The 23,796-nt window shown below is 47.2% G+C and overlaps 1 protein-coding gene across 2 annotated transcripts in view; it reads right to left on the reverse strand.

Annotated features, from left to right (window-relative positions):
* LOC149352617 (sushi, von Willebrand factor type A, EGF and pentraxin domain-containing protein 1-like) overlaps positions 1–23,796 on the reverse strand; it is a 236,746-nt gene that overhangs the window by 171,008 nt on the left and 41,942 nt on the right. For both annotated transcript variants that reach the window (XM_089581799.1, XM_089581798.1), the window contains 4 exons: positions 16,460–16,633; positions 8,722–8,895; positions 7,269–7,472; positions 972–1,042 (listed from right to left, as the gene is read on the reverse strand). In XM_089581799.1, coding sequence (XP_089437925.1) covers positions 972–1,042; positions 7,269–7,472; positions 8,722–8,895; positions 16,460–16,633 — 623 coding nt within the window. The remainder of the gene's footprint in view (positions 1–971; positions 1,043–7,268; positions 7,473–8,721; positions 8,896–16,459; positions 16,634–23,796) is intronic.

Consider the following 23,796-nt stretch of genomic DNA (forward strand, 5'->3'; position numbering starts at 1 on the left):
GTCGTTCGGGAAAGAATCCTCGTGGTTGTCATACCAAGTTAGGTTCGTGTCGGTAAGGGAAAACTTTGGCAAGGCGGGCTGAGGAGCCACACTTATTGTGGCGGCTCACCCGTTGGTAGCGAGTAAGCCATCGTCCACGTCGTCACTGTATGAGCCCGCGAACGACCTTGGCTACCGGTAATGCTGCCACGAACTGCTGGTCACGGATTACGGAGCGTCTCCGTTCAGAGACATCGTCAGCACAGAAGGCGACAGACTACGAGGCAACGACTGGCGAAGTTGCAACTGGGGATCTGTGTTCGGGCGACCTGTATACCCAGCATTTCCGCTAAGACGTTATGAGCAGGGGTTTATGCAGACCAGAACGGGCGACTGAAGACCGCTGCGTCCTCTTGCCGTGCATTAAACGCATCTATCTGATTCTCTTTATATTAAGGCGAAAGCTTTTAATGTCTCATCGTTGTCGACGGAAGGTTGTGTGCAGAGGTGTCACGCTTTTCTAGTTAGACCGGAAAAAAAATTCTTTCTGCCTGATGGGATTCGAACCACGATCCTTCCGTTCCGCAGCCGAGCGTGCTAATGGCTCGCTACTTCCTGTCAACGCACATGTAGTGCTCCTTGTCTAGGACGCTGGAGAGTGTTTGCAGAAAAGGCGTCGAATAAGACGGATGCCTCCCAAACGCCCTCCAGTGTCTCCAGCATTTAAGGTTCACAAACAACTGTGCACTTAATTAACATCTTAACCACACATCAGTGACACAAGGATCAACACCGCGCTAAACGCTTTCGCCTCACCGCACTTCAGGTCAACAAAGTGTCCCCCTGAATTTTTCTGCGTAGTCAGAGATGCCGACCACCTCTCAGGAGAGGCATCTGCTCTTCATGTGCGTCACAATATTATTAGTTCCTCTTTCCAGTGTCCGTTCGGATGACAACAATCACTACAGCAACGAATAAGGGAAGTATGTTACCCGTTGTCCCCGCCAGCTGGATGTCAGGCGTTGGACTTGAGAATCAGGCCCAGGGGTTACGATACATTTTGCTGTAATAGGAAAAGGAAATATAAGTTCCCCATTTTGTCCCAAACAATATTACCGCGAACCTTTGTCGTGTATTTTTTTATGTTCCTTGTTGGATGCCACGGAAGGCACCTTATCATTTTGTTTTCCATGCAACAGGCGACCAGATTCCGCTGGAAGGACTGTAACCGCATCCAACGGCCTTTTAGAAATCAGAGATCGATTTCGGTGCTATGCTGTCTTCCTCACCTTTAAAGTTTTTTTTCCGAAAGCTACGGTGATTCTGATCTTCGACGATCGCCGAGCACACTTAATGCTACAGACGCCTCCAAGTTGCTTCTCTTTACCGGTATAGGTTAGCTTAATAACAAGTATGAGCTTCGCGATGGTCTTTTGTTTTCTCCGAACGTATTCGCCCACGCTGTAAACACAGCCACATGACAATATAATCGATTTGCATGAGAAGTTTAACACTACTAATAGCTCAGAGATAGCCTATTGGCTATTATAACACTGGATCATATAATATCTATTCTCATACAGAATTTAATTCTGCTGTAAAACTCCGCCCGCATCCAGGACCACCATACAGAAGTCCTTCGTGACAAAAAAATAGTCCGTTGTTAAAGCTTTTCCTCATAACTAAACAAAACCTAACAATCAAAAGTCGAAATTGTAACCTAGCCTAATCAAAAGTCGAAATTGTAACCTAATCCTAATCAAAAGTCGAAATTGTAAAAAGCCGAACCTAATCAAAGTCGAAATTGTAAGCTTTGGGATTTGGATGACGCTGGCTTGTCGGATATAGTCGAACATTAAAAAACTGATTTATTTCAGTGTTCTGACTTGTCAACGGACTAATATCGGACGCCACGGACCAAGGCCCACTGCTACCAACTTCTGTTTTTAAGTTCAATACTATTATATTGAACATCGCATTCGTTGTATTCACCCTCATTAATGCGCTCTCTCGAAAAAACAAGACGCACCCACAACCAGCTTTTCTTCTTTAGCTGTTATGTATGGTGACAGCAATCAAAAGCGCCCTGAATGGTTACTCCCATGAGGCGTGCAAAGTTGGTTTGAATAGTTAATTTCTTAATAACGAACAAAGTAGGCATATGGAGCCTTTCCCGATTCACAGAAGCTGTAACTGGCTGCAGCAATAGAAAGCAAGAACAACAGTAAAAAAGTGTGAAAAAATTTAGGAAAGGAAAGAAAAAGATTATTTTGCTGCATATCTGCATACGATCATGATTAAACACGTGAATCTAGATTTCTTCAAGTTACAGCTGACTGTGCGAATAGTACTTACACAAAAGCGAATCGAATACGTATAGTTGTGGCTGAAAACCGAATCGAATATGAACCGAATAGTGATGGAAAGGAGTGAAATACGATTTAGATATTTTTACCAATATTCGCTACTTTTGAGAACATTCGTACAAAACAAATTGCTAGTGGTTTAGCATCGCTAAGCACGAATTATTGTGCGAAAGCAGCGAGTGGACATCACCGCCATGTATCTGAAAGCATGATTAAGGTGGTCGCTGACCCAGGGACACAGTTATGCGCCTTTTCTTTCCTCAAAATCAGCGGAGTCTACAGCGATGCCAACGGCAACGCCAATGAACCCAATGAACGCCGCGGCCTATTGCTACCAATACCGCGTTTCTGCCAAAACATTGCCAACGCAAACGCAAGCAGCGCTCATCCCTCTGTCACAACCGCCACGTAGCTCAAAGCGCGACTGAGGTGTTCACTGACCCATAGAGAGCCAGTTGTGGGCGTTTCCTATCCTTTCGTGACTTCTGCGCACAGATGGAAGTTGATGAAGACGACGACGTGCAATGCACAGAATATAGATATAGAAGAGAAACGAGAATAATTAGAGTAGACTTTGCACAGCGCGAGAGCGTGTAGCTGTTTAACACTGGGCAGTTTAACATAGTGCTCTCGTGCAATGACCAGCGAAGCTGATCTGGTTTGGTTCATGGGGGTTCAACGTCCCAAAGCGACTCAGGCTATGGGGGACGCCGCAGTGAAGCGAAGCTGATCTATTCGCGCCGCCGCGGGTTCGAAATTGAAAGACGAATATATTTATTTTATTTTTGCAGGCATCTCAGAGGCTTCAAACAAACCTCGGCTTTTTCAGGATTGCTAGTGAAATATTGCTTTCGTACTAATAATCGCGCGAAACACTGAAGCGCCAGCGGCGGCACTGGGTGCGGCGCTATAGCTTTTGGCACTGAAGCTTGTGGAGCACTACTGACACTTTTAGGCGTTCAAACTGCGCGCGCTGCGCGCGCGCGTTCTTTCCCCGCCACCTAGGTGCGTGCGGGTGCAGCGTAACTGTGCATGAGCGAATTGCTGCTCGGGGGCTGTGGCGTCATATCGATGCAGCGAGGAGGCCTGGTAAGGGCGGTGGAGGAGACACAGAGGAGGATTCTGGCAGGAACGCTGCTGAGGCGCTGCCTCGCTGTAGGCGGCCAGCGCGAGCCGTCTCGATGTGCAAAGAGGGCGGCGCTTTACCGGGTTGTAGAGAAAAGATGGAAATGATATCTCCGAATTCGGCCTGAGTGGCTGCTGCGTGGCCTGGATGGTTACTTGCAGCGCTTCGAGCCCTGATTTGTGGCACAACACCCCATTCACGCCGCAGTGGTTTTGTTTCGCCATGTTCAGATGCTACCGCCCGGTTACCTCTAATCGCCGCATTGCGTTCTCGACAGCCTAGACTGCATGCTCTGCTGTTTGGAAGCTTTCGTTGGTACCGAATAAACCGTGTCTTTTACACTGACTGTGGGTGTGTCACTAGTGAGGCGAGACCATGTCTCGTGGACTTGTTCTGGTGCGGCCATAATGTGGCAGCCCTCGTTGGGCGCCAGTGAGCTACGCTAAGGAGTCCGCGAGCCGCTGGCCCCAAGACGAACCAGCAACTCAAGGAATAAAGACTGGTTTTTAAAGCGGGGAGCAACAAAACAATCCCCGCAACCTGGCGGTAAGAAAAGAACAGGTAAAACTAAAACGCAAGCGTCTGGACGGCGAGGTAAACGAGCTTGCTGTGAACGAAGATCAACGGCAGAACCAACTTTCACGAGCACTCCCGAAGTAAGCGTCGTAACTCCGCACAAATATACCCTCGGGAAAACTCTGGGTGGCGCAACGCTGTCGAATGCCAACTACAACAAACAAAAGAGTTTGCGCCCACTTTCCGCTCTACATCATAACTGGCATTAAGAGCAAAGCCAACACCCCCGGACCAGCACCTCATATACTTTGCCCTTGAGCACACCTCTGGATGCTACAGTGCGCACTGCCACATCTACACTGATGGTTCTGTCATGCCCGTCTCATCAACAGTCGGCGTTACGGATACCATCAGCTCGCACCACTATCTTGGCGACGCTGAGTCACCGCACTTCGACTTCTGCTACCGAGCTGGCTGCTCGGCGAGCAGCTTTTACTTTGCAACAACCCCCAGCAGCATGGGTTGTCTTCACTGACTGTCGCGCTGCACTAGTAACGTTAAAGTCTTCGCGCACTCAGGAGAGGCTATGGCATTCGCCCTTTACGGCCCTTGCTATGGCACTCCCCTTTTAGATGCCGTAAGGAACGTGACCTCGGCTTCTCTGTTGCAGTATCCTGGACCCAGCATCGTGAAACCTGTTCTTCGCATGCAGCCCGCACGTTATCGTGTGGCATAACGCCACCAAGCGAGACCTTCACTGGCCCTAGGAAGCCTCTTTCAAAGGCATCAAACGGCACCGGAAACACCTCGTGGGTGGCCGTCAACACTCGGGGCGATAGAGCGCCTCCAATATCTTTCCGCATCTACAGAGTAAAAAAAATTGCACCCTTAAAGGTGTAAAGCTAATAACGACACCCTTTCCACTTATATTTATTTTTTTTAAGGGTGCGCTGAGCACGCTTGCGCCTTTAATGCACTCATGCACCCTTCAAAGGTAAACGGGTGCAAGGGTGTTGTAGCTCCTGCGTAAGGGTGTTGTAAGGGTGTTCTTTGACTTGTTGAACAACATTGCAGTAATTCAATCAAGCGTGCTCTTAAAATGATATCAGCTGCTCGAACTTTCTTTTAAATGACAACTGCAGCCTTGATGCGAGCACTGTGACTGCGATTTGTACCCGCATAATGTGATAATTAAGTGAATTAATTTAGCATCACTGAGCTGAAATAGGGGCCTGCTGAAATGTCATATATAAATTTTGAGAAAGTATGCGCGCCATGGGCAAGTAAGTATTGCGCGCAGCAGTGGTGTCTTCTGTGTTCAACTCTGTCCCCCCATTAGCTTTGTATGACTCATTCCAAGGACGCTTACACCTGTCTAGGCTCTTTGGTAAAAATACATCGCACATTATAGCATCGTGCTACTGTGCGAGCGGGTTGGCTGAGGTTTGGCCTCCTTTAGCAAGTCCTTTTTTCTTTTTTGAATGTATTTTGAAAAATCACGCCGTGGAGATCATTTAGACGTCACAAATGTGACTCCGCTGCGGACAGATTCAGAAACACCGTGAAATACGCATCTGGGTATTATAGTCGGGGATGCCGTAACTGTAGTACGAAGTTAGACAGGTCGTCGGCAGCTTTCGTAGGGAATATTTAGCTTCCCTCCAAGAGTGGACCCAAACAAAAATTGATCAGCGTCTTTTAAATCAAACAAAACCTTTGTAACTGTAAAGCGGTAGGAAAAAGGGTGCAACTGTAACGTTCCCACCCATACTATGGGTGAGACAAGCATACTTTCTACACTTTTGGGAGGATGCAAGGGTGCGAGTTATATACACGGAAATTTACCCATAAGGGTGCACTTTTTGTGCAGTGTACTCATAACTTGTCGTCGAGAGCTGCGTCAGCCCGCGACTTCATATCGAGTTCGGTTCAGTTCGATGTAGCGGCCACTTCCGCAACAACTATATGTCAAGACGGGGTCGTTACTTGATTTTGCGGCCGCTCCTCTAGTCGCAGGGCCCTTACCAAGTGTCTGCATAAGACTTGGAGGCAGAAAATGCAGTGCTTCGGCTTGCTTTCCGGGCCTGTTGCCCATCGTCGCACGGCTGGCGATCCTACATCTGATACACGGCGATACAGGACGATTCTTGCGTGACAAAAATACTAACAAAACAGCACTGACACAGACGGTTTGCTAACCTTCCTTCCTTCTTCGGAGATAGGCTCCAGAAATTTCCACTCAACGGCTTGTCGTATCGCTTCAGATGTGCAGCCGCTCAAAAAAATGTAGAATATATCACGCTTTGCCCGTCGACTCTTCGCTGTGCCTCTGTCCCCTTGCGTTTATTTATTTTGGCGATAAAAGGAAATAAGCAGCATATTTAAGTTGCCTAAAAGTCTCAAGAGACAATAGTTACGGTAGGTACCGGTGGTCCAGCTGTAACGATATAATAACCACAACACCGTAGGAGCGAAAAAATAATTTTTACATATATAAGTCTCTTCGTCAAACAACTATCCTCGTTCGATGTGATCGTCGAAACCTCACGGGCGCGCCAAGCTGTGGAGAATACCAGAGCTTGCCAGAGATGTGTTCACAAGAAAGCGAAGTAGGCCAAAGTATTGTAGATAGCCTTGATGAGAGAGAATACAGGAAAAGAACTGCTGCTAACTTTTCATCGTTTCTTTTATGTGGCCCCAAAGCCATGCGCAGACGATTCAATGGAAAACCATGAAACAAATCCTTCGCTACACTATAACATGCAAAGAGAGGCAGTGCCTATTGGTGTGCCAAGCCCTTATTTTTTCCCCCTAATTAAAGCCCATGGATAAAATAGAACTACGGCTATTGCCGTCGTTTGTGACAGATTTCATGACCATAATGTACGCTGCTCCTATTTGGCCCTTCCCCATGTCTGGTGGCGAACAGAGGTCGGAAGCTAAATGAGCCAGAAAGTACTGCGACGTAAACGAGTTGTGCCTATACACCGCTTGTCACTCCAATGTAGTCCCTCATCCCCAACCTCTCCTGGCATACCTGGCTGGGTTTTCTCGTTAAGAGGATCAGCTCAGCCTGGTGTGGCAGGAGATGCGCGTTTTGAGCACCTGATTTGCGCTCTGAAGTAAAGCGTTTTCCTGCTTCTACTGCTAGTCTGGAAAGGCACCTCTGAGGTAAAACTTTCTCTGAAGCTGCGTACAATACTAGGTAAACAAGCTTTCAGATTGTGTTCTACGGAGAATGACATACAGTTGCTCCTTTATAGTCTGAGCTATATACTTACCCTTGCAAGCCGGAGGATCGAAGAGCCAGGCCCCGTTTTCTTGGCAGATGTTAATGTCGGAGCCGACCAGGTCAGTGTTCGCAGGGCAGATGTAATTAACCCTGGTGCCACTCCGTTGGCGCCCAGAGATAGATTTGTTGCCCACCACCATTCTGGCACCTCGCTTGGTTGACTCAGAAATCATCTCTTCCGGGCACCATATTTCTGCGCACAGAAAGTTGACCAGGTCAGTTAAATAGACTATATTTCATGCGGATTGAAGCTGCCGGCTATCGGAAGATGCCGGACGCCTTCGAAATTATTTGACAATATTTTATTTCGCCTTTAGAAACATGTGTTCTGAGTTGAAGCATTGAAACCTATTTAGTACTTCCTTTGGATTTCAACCTTCCGTGCTATTCTTCTAGGATAACACATCTCAGCAGCATTTGATTTCTCGTTAGTTGGCTCATTGTTCTCAAGGTTATACTCGGCGCTGTAGCCGCACGGAGTCTGGCCTTCCCGCAGGCACACATCAATGGAGGCGCTCATGTCTCATTATCATATCTGTCCGACCCGGCTGCGCTGCTCCGGGTCGGTGGGGCAGGCGCGATAGTAAGCGCGCGCCGACGAAGGAGGAGCGCTTTCCTTGCGCGGTCTCTGCGTTCAGGCGTTGTTGACGGAGGGGATCACCGCGCGGACGTCCTCCAAGGCTAGCGGAACGTCGGTACTAGGAAGCTGATGAAGGGCGGTGGCGAGATGGTCGGCATCCTCGTTGCCACCGTGACCGGGCGCCAACTTGGCATTGATAGTGAATACCGCAAATTTGGCGCTAATGCTCAAGCTTGTGACTTGAACTTGCAGCATGGGCCGTGGCGCCGTGGGAAGCAAACGACTCGCCGAGCCGGGTTTCCGTTGCAACGAAGCGCAGGCGCAGAAAGCATTGGGAGTGAGAACAAGTGATAAAAACCTAGTTCTTCTCTGGCGGATGTGGGTCAGTGCGTTCCACAGCATTACGATTTTAGTTTGGCGCGCCGGGATGGCCAGAATTCGTGGCGCTACAGCGTTGAGCGTATTAGGGTTTTTGACGTTGTAAAAGTTCTTATATTTATTATTATGGCTGCCTAGAAATACCTAAACACAAGCAGGCGCCTAAATGTAAGAGTTAAAATTCAACTACAAACATTTAATTAACCAGCATGCCAGCTGACATGATGCTCCTGTTTTCTGATGTCCTCCATTGTTGGTACCTCTACCCAGCAAAAGCTGTCTTTATTCTTCAAAAAAAAAACCTGTTTTAAATATTTCCAGCGCTATTAAATAAAGTAGCCTGCATAATCTAAACCGCATGAAACATAACCCATCTGGTACCCTGACAAGAATAATTTTTTAACTACCTTTTGCAAAGAGCCGCTACATGAAGAACTTGAGGCATTGCTTCTCGTGTTCTGCACGTACGGGAATGCCCACCCACCTTCACAGTGCGGATATTCGCCAGTCCACTGGCCGTCGGCGTCGCACGTGCGTGAGCTGATGCCGACCAACTTGAAACCGCGGTTGCACGAGAACTCGGCCTTGGAGTCAAACACGGTTCCCGAAAGTCTCACAGAGCCGTTGTCGATGCTTTCCAGGGGACCGCACTCCACGACTGCAGGTAAAGAACGTAGCTCGGCTGAGAACGGATGAGTAGGAACGAGGCAGCTTCACAGTTCGCCCCACAAAAATGCAACAGGAGCGAGGCAGGTGGGTAGTTCACTACAAAATAAAAACAGAGAAAAACTGCCTCCTGCCGGATTTCGCGCAGTACATCATTTCAAGGCACAATAAAGGGAAATAGGAGGGAAATGTACAATTTAGGATCCTGACACCATCACGTTATTAAAAGAACTAGTGGCAGTGCAGAGTCCAAGTGCCCGTTTATCGTTGGAAACTACCATCGCACCGCCAGTGCAACAGAAATGATATCTAATCTCAAATTTCCGTTACTCTCCACTCGCCGCAAGTTTTCACGCCTTTGCCTTTTCCTTAAAATTTACTTCCACAATACTTGCCTGAAAGCCATCCGTGTAAAGGCACCGTCTTTCATCTCGCCTCGCATAGACCAGAATCAAAAAGTAGCTGTTCCGCACTGCAGCACAGTGACCTGCTCTAATTCCTTCCTCCCTAAAACATGCCGTGACTGGAATAATCTTTCACCCACAGCCACTTGTATACTAGCGACCTTGCGCGTTTTAAAAGCAAATTACTCGCACTGTTAGTATCAGACCAATTGTGATATGTTATTTACCTATATATAGACTATAATCACGGTTTTCTTTTTGTAATCCTTTTATTTACTTCTGTACTTTTGTTGTCAATGTTTTGGTCCTCTGTCTTACGCATTTTTCAATATTGTTCGTATTATAGCACTCTTTTGATCGATGTATTGTTTCTTTATCTTTTTTCACTGCCCCACCCCCTATGTAATGCGAAAGCCCTGATGGTAAAATAAATTTCATTTATTTATTGTTTGCTTAAAGGCCCGAAGGCATTACATAAGGGGGGGACATATTGGTTTACAACGGCGAAAGTGATGGGAACATGCATAACAATAAAAAACAAACAAACATACAGACAAACATAACAGGGGTTGTAGTCATGCTTCCCCAGCAGGTGATACATCGCTCATTAAAGATATATATGAAACGAAATGAAACTAGGGAGAGAATATTCTTCGGAAGTCCCACAAACGTTTCTTTGTGCCTGCTTGAAAAGGTGGCTGCGTTGCTGAGAAAATGGCAAATGAAGTTCCCGATTTTCTAATTTCACGCGGTGATGGCGTAACCTTATCCGGTTTCAACAATTTTGTCACGGAAAGCACTCCGCAGGTCGCAAGCTGAGGCCCTACGTTTTTAGATAGGGGTAGTTGCAAAACAGAGCCGGCGCGCTAATGAGCGGAGCGCACCAACGCGATAGACGCCTGTGTGGTGGCGCTGCCGTTTCTCCAGGACTAAAGCCCCTAAATTGAGGAGCTTTATCCAGGACTATTCGGGACAGGCGCGTCGTCTGCTACTCTAAGCTTGAGGAGCGTCAGCAGATGCATGCGTGCCAAAACGTATTTAAGGACTACAAACGTAGTTTTCTCCATGATCTCTTTCGCATTAATGAACCAAGACGGTATAGTAGCATTTATAGCCATAATTTTAGTCGGGCACGTTAAAGGCGCTGTTGTGACTTCCTAGCAGGGCAGACTTTCAGGAAGCCGATATAGTGTGGGAAGGCTGTGTTCTATCATGGGAGCTGAAAAGCTCGTCGTTCGGGCTTCTTAAGCCGTATCTGCATGTATGCCGAGGCAAGTTAGTTTCTTTAGCCTCCTAGAAGCCGGTTTTGGCGGCTTTTAAACGTCCGATCTCGTATTGAACGAGGTGATTTTATGAACGAAATGGGAGTTTGCACCCAGGCCGAGGCTGCGAAATTCGGTAGGTGTTTCAGTTACTGCTGAGAATGCCAATCAGTCAGTCTTATATTCCGTAACACAACTGTTCAAAGAAGCCGAGGGAAAGTATTCTAATATGGTGCCTTTCTGCTGCAGTCACTGCCAAAAGGTGAGCTCTAAGGGGCCCGCACTTCGCGAAATTTAGCGCTGTTACTGTGACTTCAGCCACAGTTTTAGAGGTGTTCTAAGCGACGTGTAAGAGTTGTTGCGCTTCGCATTGCCAGTAAGACAACGAAGGTCAGCATTAACACCTACTTTGCACAGCCGCATATTACCCACGCGAAGAACTCTATCAAACCAAACTGCGAGAAGACAAGCGGCACGCCGTGTTTCTTCGATTTTACCGTGTGGAAGTAAGAAAAGACGGGCTTCCATTCGGCAGAGATCTACACCCAAAAGCTCAACACCGAGCATCATTCCTCTTGTACCACAGGCGCAGAGCGCAGGCGAAACGCGAAGACGAAATCCCGCCAGTGAACATCAATAGCGACGCGCGGTTACAAGCAGCCGCACCTGGCGCAGACGATGCTAGGCGCGGGCCAGCGTAACCAGCTATGCAGCAAGATCACCACGTGGCCGAGAGCAAAGGGCGTCGCGGCGGCGAAGAGAAATCTAGCGCGGTACCGTCAGCACCCTAGAGGTGGCGCTCGCCTCTCTTTGAGGTTAAAGCGGTGACAGAATGGACCGCATTCCCGGAGCAAGTTTTCCAAGTGCTCTTATCTAAAAACGTCGCTGAGGCCGCACAGAAGCACACGGATGTAAACTGCAAAGATGGTAGATGGGCGGCTTTGCTGTTTTCTTTTCTTTTTTATCGTGAAGCGCAGTTTGCCGACACACAGCCACCCGCCGCGGTGGCTGAGGGGCTTTGGTGTTGAGCTGCTGATTCCAAGATCGCGGGTTCGATACCATCCGCGGTGGCAGTATTTCGACGAAGGCAAGACTTAAAACATTTCACAAACGATCAGTGCTATTCATGAGGCAGCGCATGCATTGTAGTCGGATATCACTCAAGAACGAAACGGCCTTTCCCCCCCTTCCAGCCAATGGTGTCGGCGGATTCTCGTCAGCCTGTGAGCCTGACAATGCAGGGAATGGCAGATGAAAAGGGATAGTCCCCTCCGCGCCCTGTCACGTCAGCAGGCTCATGAGACTCGGGCGACGCCATTGGCTGAAAGGGGGTCCTTTGATGCGGAAAAACCGCTACGTTCTTTAGCTGTACTCCGGAAGAGTTGTATTCCGGCAGGAGCGACTGTCGGGCTCTGAGCGTGCGATCGGTTGGCGTAATCCACTCCACCAATCACATGTGACACGCCGCACCCTTCTCCTCTCTCTCCGTCCCTCGACTCTGACTGGGGACCGCGGTGCTCCCTTAGCCACCCGCCCTCTATTCCTCTTCTCTCTCCCTTTCTCGTCTTCCCTGAAAGTGCCGAGTCACGAATAATCGTGTCTTGCAAAGTTTTGCTTGGTCTCGACGCGTGCGAGCATACTGCCGCGAACCTTTCTAATGTTTGTTCGCACTAGAAGCCGCCGGCACGTGGCTTTAACGCTTTGTTTGTCACGGGAGAAGTGACAAGACTTGTCTTGAATTATTGTACTGAGTAGAATATAGCGCGTATGGCCACAGTGAATAGCTGCTCCACTGAGGCAGATGGGGGCCACCCAGCGTTGTGCATAAATAGCTCGACATCTTTGGGAACCGGGAATCAATCGTGGAATCGCTGACTTTGCTCTTTACCGGCAGTGAAACGAACCAACCGACGTGTCAAGTAGTCGTCCCTTATCGATTTTGAAGTATTCGTTGTCCGCATCCCTTGGCGTTGTTACAAAGATTTCTTGTTAACAGTGCCCTCTCTAGAATCAGTTGTACCGGGTGCTGTTGCCTAGCGCCTAACAGATCAGTAACAGCGAAATCCATAAATGTCTTCTCCGTTGAACTCAGTCTCAGTAAATCTCTACCTCGGGAAAATATAGCGAAAGAAATATGACGTTCTTTCTCTCTGTCATTCTTTGGTCTTGACGCTAAAGTTCGTGGCACCCACTATCCCCTCACCCTCCTTATTTCTGCCCATTTCTCGGTTCGTTGCAAAGGTATATATAGGACAGTGTGAACAAAACACGCACGCTCAAATGCTGGTCGCTTTCACTGTGCCAAGGCAGAAAAGAACGGCGAACCCAACGCCTTGCTTCTCGCGGGTCTGGCTGCATCGTTTGAAGCCCCTGAAGCAGCTCATTACTGCTTCGGCGGTACTAAGACACCACCTTGGCAGGATCCGCTCAGGAAATCTGTCGGGCCTAAAGCCCCTCAATAAACTTGTGCCCAGTGGCAACGAGCGCAGCCGAGTACCGCTGCGCCCTTTTTGCCGGTGCAATCTTGCGAGGCTTCTGTGAGCGCTAATGACAGGTTTTGAACTCAGAAGTGTACCATCTGCTCCTTCCGGACCTTAAGCGGAGCCTTGAATGTTGCGGCTTCGGAGATTCTCGGGACGCGTGCACTCCTGTTTACTTCTCGTATATTCGCGGAGAGCGGCAGGACGGCAGAGGGCGCCGGCAATATCGGACACACGGTCATTACTTATGTCCATATTTTCCAAACCAGACCCAGGTACCGCATGTCGTTCCTGCTTGCGAAGCACCCTACACAGAATGCGATAGACCAAAGCTTTGCTGATACAAACAGCCGTCGCACATTCTTTAAAAGTAATTTCGAAGTAATTGATTAGTTTTTCTGCGAAATTACTGTTCTATAGTACTTCATTGCAATACTAAGTTGGTGGACCAAAAAATTAATTCATCAAGTCACAAATCATCGAGAAAAGTAACTAATTTACTATAATTTCATTGCGGTAACTTAATCTTGCCATGGAGAGACAGAGAGAATTTCGACGCAAAGGACATGTTAATCGATTTCGAGGTCATGACATTTGGACTTTCCACTGCACCAGCGACATTTCAGCGGGTTATGAGCACGGTGTTGGCAGGTCTGAAGCGGTGGACGCGTATTGTTCACCTGGACGACGTCGTACCCACATATAGGCCGCCGCGGTGGCTCTGTGGTTGTGGTGCTCGGCTGCTGACTCGAAAGACGTCGGTTCTATCCAAAACCGGAATAAAGGTGTCATCACAAGCGAATTTCGCGAGTAAGCCGCGTGCGTTCACATTGAATTTTGGGCGCGGATCCGAGAGTCTTTGCTACATCGCCCCACTTGAAAATGGTGGCCACGATTCCTTCTTGGTGCAAACGTCACGTTCCTGAGTTGAATGACGGGAAAGTTTTAAATTTATTTTCCTAAGCCATAAATGCGTCTTGCTGCCGGAGAACGTCCACACTACATGCCAGAGAGAGCCAAGGAATCAATTTTTACTTTTAACCGCAGTTCAGCGGAGTTCTTCTCAAGGTCTCTGTAATAAAGCTGTCGATTAATACCTGTCGATCCTCAGTAAAAAAAGTAACTGCTGGCGTACCTCAGGGAAGTATACTTGGACCATTTCTTTTTAGCATACATATATATGATATCGTTAATCAATGCCTGCATGTGAAGTGTGTTATGCATGCAGATGACGTCTCACTATTCTTCTCATCAAGCGCATGTGAAGATGTGATAAACGAGGCAAATAGGACACTAAGTACACTCCATCAATGGTCCCTTAATAATCAGTTGAAAATTAATGTAACTAAAACTATTATATTCAAACCAAAAAATAAAAACACTATTCTACCATGCGATCTTAAGCAAGGTTTGGAAACGATAGAGGTTGTAGACAATATTAAGATATTAGGGGTACATTTAAAAAGCCAGCTAAGCTGGGTCAATCATGATAACGCTGTCATCAGTTAGCATTCTTGTGTCATAGGTATCATTAACCGGCATCGTCACTTACTTCCATGCAAAGTTCAACTCATGTATAATTCGCTCTTTATGTCCCAAGTGAACTATGCGCACTTAGTTTGGGGGAACAACTACAGGTACCTATAAAAATAAGATTTACATTTTACAGAAGAAGGCTCTACGTTCTATACTAAACGGCGGTTATGATATAAACACATGCGATTTGTTCCACCAGTTCAATGCCGTAAAAGCGTCTGAAATGTATAATGTTTGGCTGTCTGAAAGATATAAGAAGGACATAAAACAAAATGGTGAATTACTTGCGTGACACAGCACACCTTTCACTAAATGTACAAGTTTAGCAGACACAGCGAACTGCGGCATATTCTAACATTGGAAGCCTTTCACATAAAGCAAAAGGCAGCCTTGTGCGTGAGTGACACTTCAGCTAAGTTGTATGCGGCGGAGTATGATTTTCTGAGCAATAATGTTTGTGCTAGGCGATAAGTCACGGCTACGATAAGGCACGTGGTGTGTAAATGTGGGCGTTGCCTGAGGCTATAAAAGAATGTGTTTTTTTTTCGAGCAATAAACAGTTGGAAGTCGGCGCCAGTCCGTTGTCTCCTCGTCTCTTTTTGTCCTTGTGAAATTATTTGCGACTGGGTGGTTTTTTCCAAGTTTCAAAATATTCCAACATGCCTCACAATATATGGTACATATAGCCTAGGAAACACGTTGCCTCATCTTTTAAATAAGTTTCAAGCTGCAAAAGTTGATATATCACGAGCATTCCTCAAAGATATACAGGATGTATGTGCTACTTTTTAGATTTCACCATGCTTTCCCTGCTTCTTTATCTCTATCATTCCATAAAGTGTGGACCTGATTTGAAAAACCAAATTCCTGTTTTTCTGTGAAGTGCATTTTTTCTGTTCCTCTATTGCTATCATTTTTTGAGTGCGTTTCATTCCTTATTTTTTTTCTAATGATGTGCGAACCGTTTTGACAACCATTGTTTGCTTTTTTGCGATGTTACTTGTTTACGAAATTTGCATGTTACCTTCTGCCCTGCAGTGTAGGGGCCGATGGGCATGTCAAGCCACAATTTCTTGCTTTTTTCCCTCGACCCTCACCATGTGCACGAGGGAAAAAATAAATTGAAATTGAAAGTTCCCTCTACCATCCACCTTACCAAGACGGTGGTCAGTGCAGAAAACCGGCCAGCTATAAGGGCTTAGTATTTTTTTTCGTTGTGGACCTCCCATCAGCCTCGCTGGTACCATCGGAGCGCATTACCTTGCACATGAAACCTAGTCACATGGTTGCGTCAATGACAGTTTAAAAGACGGCAACCTCACAAAGCTGCACTTGGCAAGTCACATCTATCCCCTTTCCACCTCTATTGTGTAAAAAAAAAGGTCTCCCGCCTTGCTGTGTACCCTGAGAACGTGAGGTATGCGATTAAACAGCTTCTTTTGTGTTATATTCATTGAGGAATCGCCAACTGAGAGGCACGTTGTAGGTCAGCCACTTCTGATGATTCGAGCGGACACTTGCTTTCTACTAGTGGCAGAGGTAACCTTTTCTTTTTAATGCGAGTCACAGCTGAAACAATTGCCGTCATGGGTAGAGAAATGCGAACGTCGCCTGCATCTTAACATCACCGGCGTAACAGGCCCCGTCCAAAACCTCTGATAAAACATGGTTTCTATGGCAATTCTCTATGGCAGTTTTTATGCAGTTCTATGGCAAGACAGCACAACACGAGCAACTTTTTTAACAGCTTTAATCTACTGCGGTCGTAGTGTGCCTGGTCAGTATAAAGCAGCCTTTTGGCAGCCGTCCTTCCGGTGTTGCCCGCCGCTAAAGCGAATTATCCTAAGATGACCTTTGCCCTCGTGGGTACTCACTGCGGCACTCGGGCTTCGCTCCACTCCACTGGGCGTCGCTCTGGCAGTACAGATCGGATTCTCCTTCCAGCCGGTAGCCCCTGTTGCACTGGTAGCGCACGCGATTTGGGAACACGAACACGTGGTCCAACAGGCGGCCATAGCGGATGTCTCCCGGATGGCCGCACGACACCGCTGCAGGAATGCAGTGAAGCATAATTCAACATAGTCTGCCTGCATTTTGGGCTAACGCTACTTGTCAATATTAGCAGTGAGAGAACTGTATGCCCACTATCTCTGTGATGTGCTAGGCTGTGTGTGCTATAATACTTCTTTAGCATGCTTTAGTTACAAGACGTAACGCCCATGTTCAGGCTAAGATGGCGAGGGGCTCGTCATTACGCAAGACGACGTCAGTGTTTTGTTCACTTTTTCATGCGAAGGTGCTCCTCTGACAGATTCGAGCTCAGAACTGTCTACATCCGAAATACACAGCGGTTCCAGTCGCCAAAGGAATTAAAGGAAGAAACAGCGCGACGAAACACAGACACACGAAGAAACGACACACACACGAGCGCTGTGTGTCCGAGCGCTGTGTATCGTTTCTTCGTGTGTCCGTGTTTCGTCGCGCTGTTTCTTCCCTTAAATGCATTACCAACTAGCCCGGAACCTTGCTCTTCTAAACCCCGCCAAAGGAAGATGCTGCACGTACACCAAATGTTCCCAGGTCACAGAGTCTGCTTCTGCGCGGTGTAGTAGGGCATTCACGACACCCTCGAAGCTCAAAATCTCTAAAGGAAGCAGCAGAAGCATTATTCTCACCTCTGATAGCCTTGGAGCTTTAAAGGCGTGTTAAGCGCCAGAATATACTCCTAAGAACCAGACCCTGCGGCCTGGAAACTTCTGGCGCACTCTGTACCTGGGTGTGTAAAAAATGTACAGCACATGGCCAAGGGATTTACTTCTCAGCCCTGCAGCGCCACAGTCTTTGCGTCCTCGGCGACTTTAATCTCTCGAAAGCGGTGATACTCACTGCCTCCACCCGCCCAAGCATAGGAAGGCCATGTTTGCTCCAGTTCCCCGCTACACGCTTTAGAAGCAAACTCCTTGGGCTGTATATTTTTTACAAACGCTGTAGTCGGATTTGACAGCAGCAGTCAGAGGACATCAGCAACGGGTTTGCCCAGATTGGTAGAAACAATTCCAATCGTTAATGAATTAAGTGATTATATTTTCCCATAGCAGTAGGCAATGGTGAATTTACAACACTTGTGACAACAGTGCCCACCGGATAACGCCTGCCTTTACAATATTTTTCTTGTCTGCAAGAGCCTTTTTGGACAGTTGTGGAAACACGTAGTTTCAGTGAAGCCAGGCAGAGCTCTGTCATAGATAAACACTTATAGACTCGTGCCCACAAAGAAAATTTAGAAACTGAGGACTATTGTAAGGTTACTTTCAGGGTCGTTATATCGGATGCAAATGCCAGCAGACCTGCTGGAGGTACAGCCCAGGGAAGGAGTAAACACATGTCCTCTCTCTCCCTCTCTCCCTGCTTAAAGGGTCAGTCTACTGAATTATATCGGCCATATTCTCTTCTCGGCAACCGATAGCTCTTTACTCAAATTACCGTTTAGCCAGGTCTGGTGCCAAGAAGTGCGGTAGAACATTTTAAAATAGAATTTATCGATGTGTAAACCCACCTGTATGAGATGGTAGACTCATCTGGCAACGATGAAATGCAAACGTCATAGCAATTTATAAAGTGAAATTTTCGAGTGCTGAGATGATTAAAAGAAATCGGCACTGAAAGCACATTGGTTATATATGTCGCAATTATGAAAAGTCGCATTTTGTCATTAATAAAATAGAGGAACGTCAGCACCATGACCCTGCGAGGGTGCGGTAATCAATCCAATCCAAGACGAAGCGGCAACGCGGTGCGTATCTTGTTTGGCAGGCAGTATGTAAAGCTTGCAGTATCTGAGCGAAGTTGAAAAGAGAATATTGTCAAGGATGAACGAACAAAACTTTGACCCATATGAGTCAACTCCACGGTGGAAGATATTCTTCCACCGAAGTCAACTCCGGATAAACCAACAGCGGAAGTAATGACTAGAGTATCGACGATCCCGACGGCTTCCACCACGCGGCGACAAACATGGCGGCGCCCTTCGAAGCCGGACCTCTCGCTTCGGACTGAATTCTCGTCGTTGCTGTCTTTTTCAGTGCGTTCACTGGCCATAAATGGCGCGCCGGTCTTTCACTTCATCTCACTTCGCCTATAAGAAAACGTATAAGGGACAAATTTGCGTATTTTTTTAAAAATTAGAGAGACGAGTTTGCCGCTTCTAGGCTTAACAGGAGAGTCATTTTGTTTACAGTAATGGTTTCCTTCCTGACAACCAGATGGTGCCACTATAGGCTCAGTTTATTTTTGCGTCTCTGCTAGCATACGCTGAACTAAAAGTGGGAAGGCGCCTGCGTTTAGCGTACGTATAACTATAAATATTAATGTGATTTACCCAAAAAGCGAGCGGTACGCCTTTAACAGTTTGCTAGAACAAAACGTACGTTTCTGCGAAATTGGGGCATACTAACGATACGTAGTATATACACTTATGCTTCTACAAAAAAAAGTCTACCACCTGCTGCAACGAAATGAATGTTTGGGGTCGCCACCATGCATTTTTACGCGACTTTTAACGCCAAATTAAAATATAAGTTCTTGCCTAAACAGGGAGCAGTTCCCTCGTTATTGACGTTATAGGGTGCCAGCTACCAGAATGTGCCATTATTTTATACACAGATCTTCGTGAGTAGACTAACCCTTTAAGGTCCACTGCGACACAACGTACTTCAAAGTTCTCTGGTCTTTGTTGTGCAATTAACTTCCAGCTGACGCCGCTAACGCAGAACGTGACGTCAAACATTCATGAAGTCGCAATTCCTGCAGTGCCCATTGGTAAGTTTCAGCTGATGCGATATTGCATCCTGCGTTAATGCAAAGTTTTAGTCCTTCCACTGCCCACTAGGAGTAATGGGTGTAGAGCGAAAGTTTATACTTCTGTTGAAGAGTGTGCTAGTGGGCGGATTAAAATGCTAACGCTTTTAGGTATTATCTCTGAGGTCTGTGAAAAGACATCGATGTGTGACCCGTCGTTGAAAATTTGTAATGTAAAAACGTTAATGAATCTAAGTGCTCACTCTAAAGCTGAACCGAAAACGATGAATGATTCGTATCTGCTTCCAAGCGGTGTTGGCACTTAATTGCGGCCTCATGAGCAGTAAATATGGTCCTTGCAGAGGTTTACCTCAAACCCGAGGTATGTCTGGAAGCTTCTCTCTCGCCGGCATAATACTCGTATCTAGGCATTGAACTGTTGTGTCGCATGAAAACGCAACGCGCTGACGCTAATAATGCCACACTGAGCTGGAAGCACTTCATTATTGCTGTGCCTCAAAGAAAAAAGATGGAACCATCTCACCAGTACTTACAGCGGCAATGCGTGCAGCTACGGTCCCAGTTCATGTAAACATTATATTTTAGGCGTTCAGTTCCAACGTTTTTAACTTGTTTATATGTGGTCCATCGTATCCAATGACAAAATCTAAAATATAATAGACTGCACTGCGTTCTCGCTGCCTTTGCAAAATTTTATCTCCGCTCCCTGATCAAAAACTCAAAGTAGTATAGACACCAAATTTTTGGTTCCGTGTTTTTTTTTTCCTTTCGAACAACGCGTAAGACGTTAGGATACATGGATAACAAGGTGGAATTCGCCTACAACGGGTAAATAATTTTTATTGACTTCGTTCTCTCATTAACATTGGGTTTCGGTTTCAGCAGCCGAGTGATGGCTGTGACGTCAAAGTTCAGCGTTGATAACGTGACTATATTGCAAATTCAATGCCACTAAAACCCGGTGTCCTAGCGCCATGCGTCAGTGTGGGCCAAGTGTGGCGGTGGGCGCTTAAGCGGGCCATATGTCACACAAGAGAATGGACCCTCCTTTTGTAACACTGCAGATTTCCTGAGAAAAACAGCATGCAGTTGTGCCGCGTCAGTATGTACTGTCGGAGACAGAAGTGCCCGGGACGCGCTGTCGCTGGTTCAGATGCATCGCTGCTTCACCAGCGCCACCTAGTGGTCTGAGAATGGCACGTGTGTTTATCGCGTCAAAGATTGCTCGTATGGAAGCAAGCTGCATTTCTTTCTGGATTTTACTAGCAGCTCGGGATGCCGGAGCGCTGATTCGCCTATCTATCTGAAGGATCGGAACACCTTTCTGGGGACATCCTCCCTTCTAGCGGGAATGGACACGGCGATAAAAATTGTAGCGCCGCTATCGGTATGTTTTAGAGCGGAAAACTCTACTCCTTCCATGCTGAGCCTGAAGGTCATCTTGCTCTTAGATCTGACCTCTAATACGAGGCGCGCCGCATCTTCTTCATCGACGCCATAGCTGCGCGCTTGGCAGCCACGTCCGCCGCTGCGCTGGCTGCTGCTCGGCCGCTCCTTCTCGCCAGTTGGAGCATGCCATCTGTCACGCGATTCGGCTTGGCAGCCACGTCCGCCGCTGCTCTGGACGCTCGCTCTTGCACTTGTGGCACGTGGTGCTTCACATGATTTGCTCTCGCTGAAGTCTTGAAACAATAAAGATTAGCCAAAGCTAAACCGTGTCTAACCATGCTTAACAGAGCTTTCGCTCTGTACGTACATCCTGGCTCAGCTGAGTTGAGCCACAGCCACTTTTATATTGCAGGCGCTCGCGCGTCCTGGCGACTTCTGTCCCAGATGTAGTACACTTTGGTTCCCGAGCAATGCTTTGTATAAAGCGAGTTGCACGTAATAACAAATCGCGAAGAAAAGATATTGAGAAAAAAACTTCCTGATTTAGATCTGCTTCTCTGAATAGCGGTGACCAGTGAAGTGGAAATTAGACTCCAAGTCTGTTTTCTTGCTCGCCATTACCTATAAACTAATGTGGTGCTGTCTAAAACACTTAGTGGTCTATGAGCAACACGATGGCGTTTCATGGCATACGACTGCTCAAATGCCACGAACCACTAGTTCATGTCTATAGTAAGTCGCCTGACAGCAGCTAAAGGCGGCTTCCAGCGTAGCGAAAGCTGCAGAGAGAATATCCTTCTCAGCCATTCATGCAATATGACAAATGGTAGGCGCGCCGACGGGGGCCGTCAGAGCGGAAACCACGAAAACACAAAAAAATCCATAATTATAGCATTTGAACGTTCACACTGCCATTCGCTTGTGGCCAGCAATCAAGATACAGGAAAGGAGATATCTCTTCGCGGAAACCGTAATTTTGTGCTCATCGCTGTCTTTATTAACACGACAGAAATACGAGGTCTGTTAGAAAAGTATCCGACTTTATTTTTTTTGCGAACACCTGATGGATATGAGACAAGCGCGCTTGCATCAGGCGACCTTGAACCTTCCTGCGCATGCATGAATTTTTTCCTGCCTGCCGATAGCGTCAGTCGCTGGGAAGCAGCGTTTGAGTGAGGCAGTGTGCAGTGCTCTCGTCGGTTTTTTATTGCAAGGAAAATGGCGGAGTGAAAGGAGCAGCGCTACTGCAACAAATTTTGCCATAAACTTGGCGACAGCCGAGTGGAAACCATTCGAAATATTCAGACGGCTTTCGGTGAAGATGCTATGAGCAGCACACAGTTCAAGCAGTGTTACAATTGTTTTAAAGATGGCCGCACATCGGTGGAGAACGAGCCACGCTCCAATTGGCCATCAACATGCCAAAATGACCAGGTCATTGCCGAACTGAACGCTATGGTGATGCGGGACTGTCGCATGACTATCCGAGAAGTTGAGGAAGAGGCGGACATGAGCAATTTCTCCGCACATTCCATTATCACCGAAGATTTGGCCATGGAGAGAGTTGCGGCGAAATTCGTGCCGAAGGTGCTCACGGTGGAGCAAAAGCAGCTTCGTGTTGAAGTCTCACAGGTCATGCTGGATTCCGCAAACAGTGACCCCGACTTCATCAACATCATAATCACTAGTGACGAGTCTTGGGTTTACAGGTACGACCCGGAAACCAGATCCCAGTCGTCAGAGTGGAAGCATTCCACGTCACCAAGACTTAAGAAGGCCCGCCAATTGCTCAGCAATGTGAAAGTGATGCTGACTGCTTTCTTTGACACCCTCTGTGTGGCAGACCACGAGTACGCACTCTACAGGGTCAAACAATGACCAAAGAGTACTACAGGGATGTCCTCCGTTGCCTACGTGATGCTGTGCGGCGCAAGAACCCGGAGTTGAGGTCAACAGGAAATTGGCGCACCCATCGCGCCAATGCTCCTGCACATTCCTCGCACTCGAATCAGATTTTTTAGTGAAAAACCAGACTCCTGTAGTTCAACAGACTCCTTACTGTCTTGATATGGCCCCTGCGATTTCTGGCTGGTTCCCAAAATCAAAAGGCCATTGAAAGGAGCGCGATTTCAGGTAAGGAAGAACATTATGGCTGCAACGACAGTTGAGCTAAACTCCATTCCGAAAAGGGCCTTTTCGGAATACTTCCCACAATGGCAGCACCGCTGGGAGAAGTGTGTGGAGTCCCAAGTAGACTACTTTAAGATGACTAGGTTTGCAACGCTCCAGTTATGCAAGTTTTTTTTCAACGGCGAAAGGTCGGATACTTTTCTAACAGACCTCGTACATGGACTCCAATCGTCACTATGAATTTTTACCGTCCATTGACCGGACAGCGAGTTTCTATATTAGCAAGGTGTAAATACTTGAAAAAAGTTTGGTACGCGGAAAAATTCCCCACATTTCTAGACGTCCCTGTAAATGAGGTTCGTATAAAGGAGCACGGCTGTATCACAAGAGGCGGATGACGTCGCTTTTGAGATTTCACACAGTCACAAGTTTGGATCACCGAAGAAAGAAAACGAAAATTTTGTGGAAGGTGAATATTTTTGGTGTGATTGCAAGGAAACTCTTCTGTCAGCAACAGTGCAAAAATATTTTTAGCTCCTATCGTTTGGGACACCGCGGTGGCTCAATAGTCATGGTGCTTGGCTGCTGACTCGAAAGACGCATGTTCGATCCCCGCCGCGGCGGTCGCTTTTCAATGGAGGTGAAGTGCTTGAGACCTGTGTACTGTGCGATGTCAGGAATGTTAAAGAAACCCATGTGGTCGAAATTATCCGGAGTCCCCCACTACGGCGCCCCTCAGAGCCTCAGTCACTATGGGACGTTAAACCCCAGAAACCAAACCAAACCATCTTACAGTTTGGCAGAAAACATGACGGTCGATTTGGGTCGTTAGGCCAAATGCGGTTTAGGTGCGCTAGCACTTCGTTTTTCACTT

The sequence above is a fragment of the Amblyomma mixtum genome, chromosome 3 (assembly GCF_055824585.1).
Source record: "Amblyomma mixtum isolate Tamu chromosome 3, ASM5582458v1, whole genome shotgun sequence".
NCBI lineage: Eukaryota > Metazoa > Arthropoda > Arachnida > Ixodida > Ixodidae > Amblyomma > Amblyomma mixtum.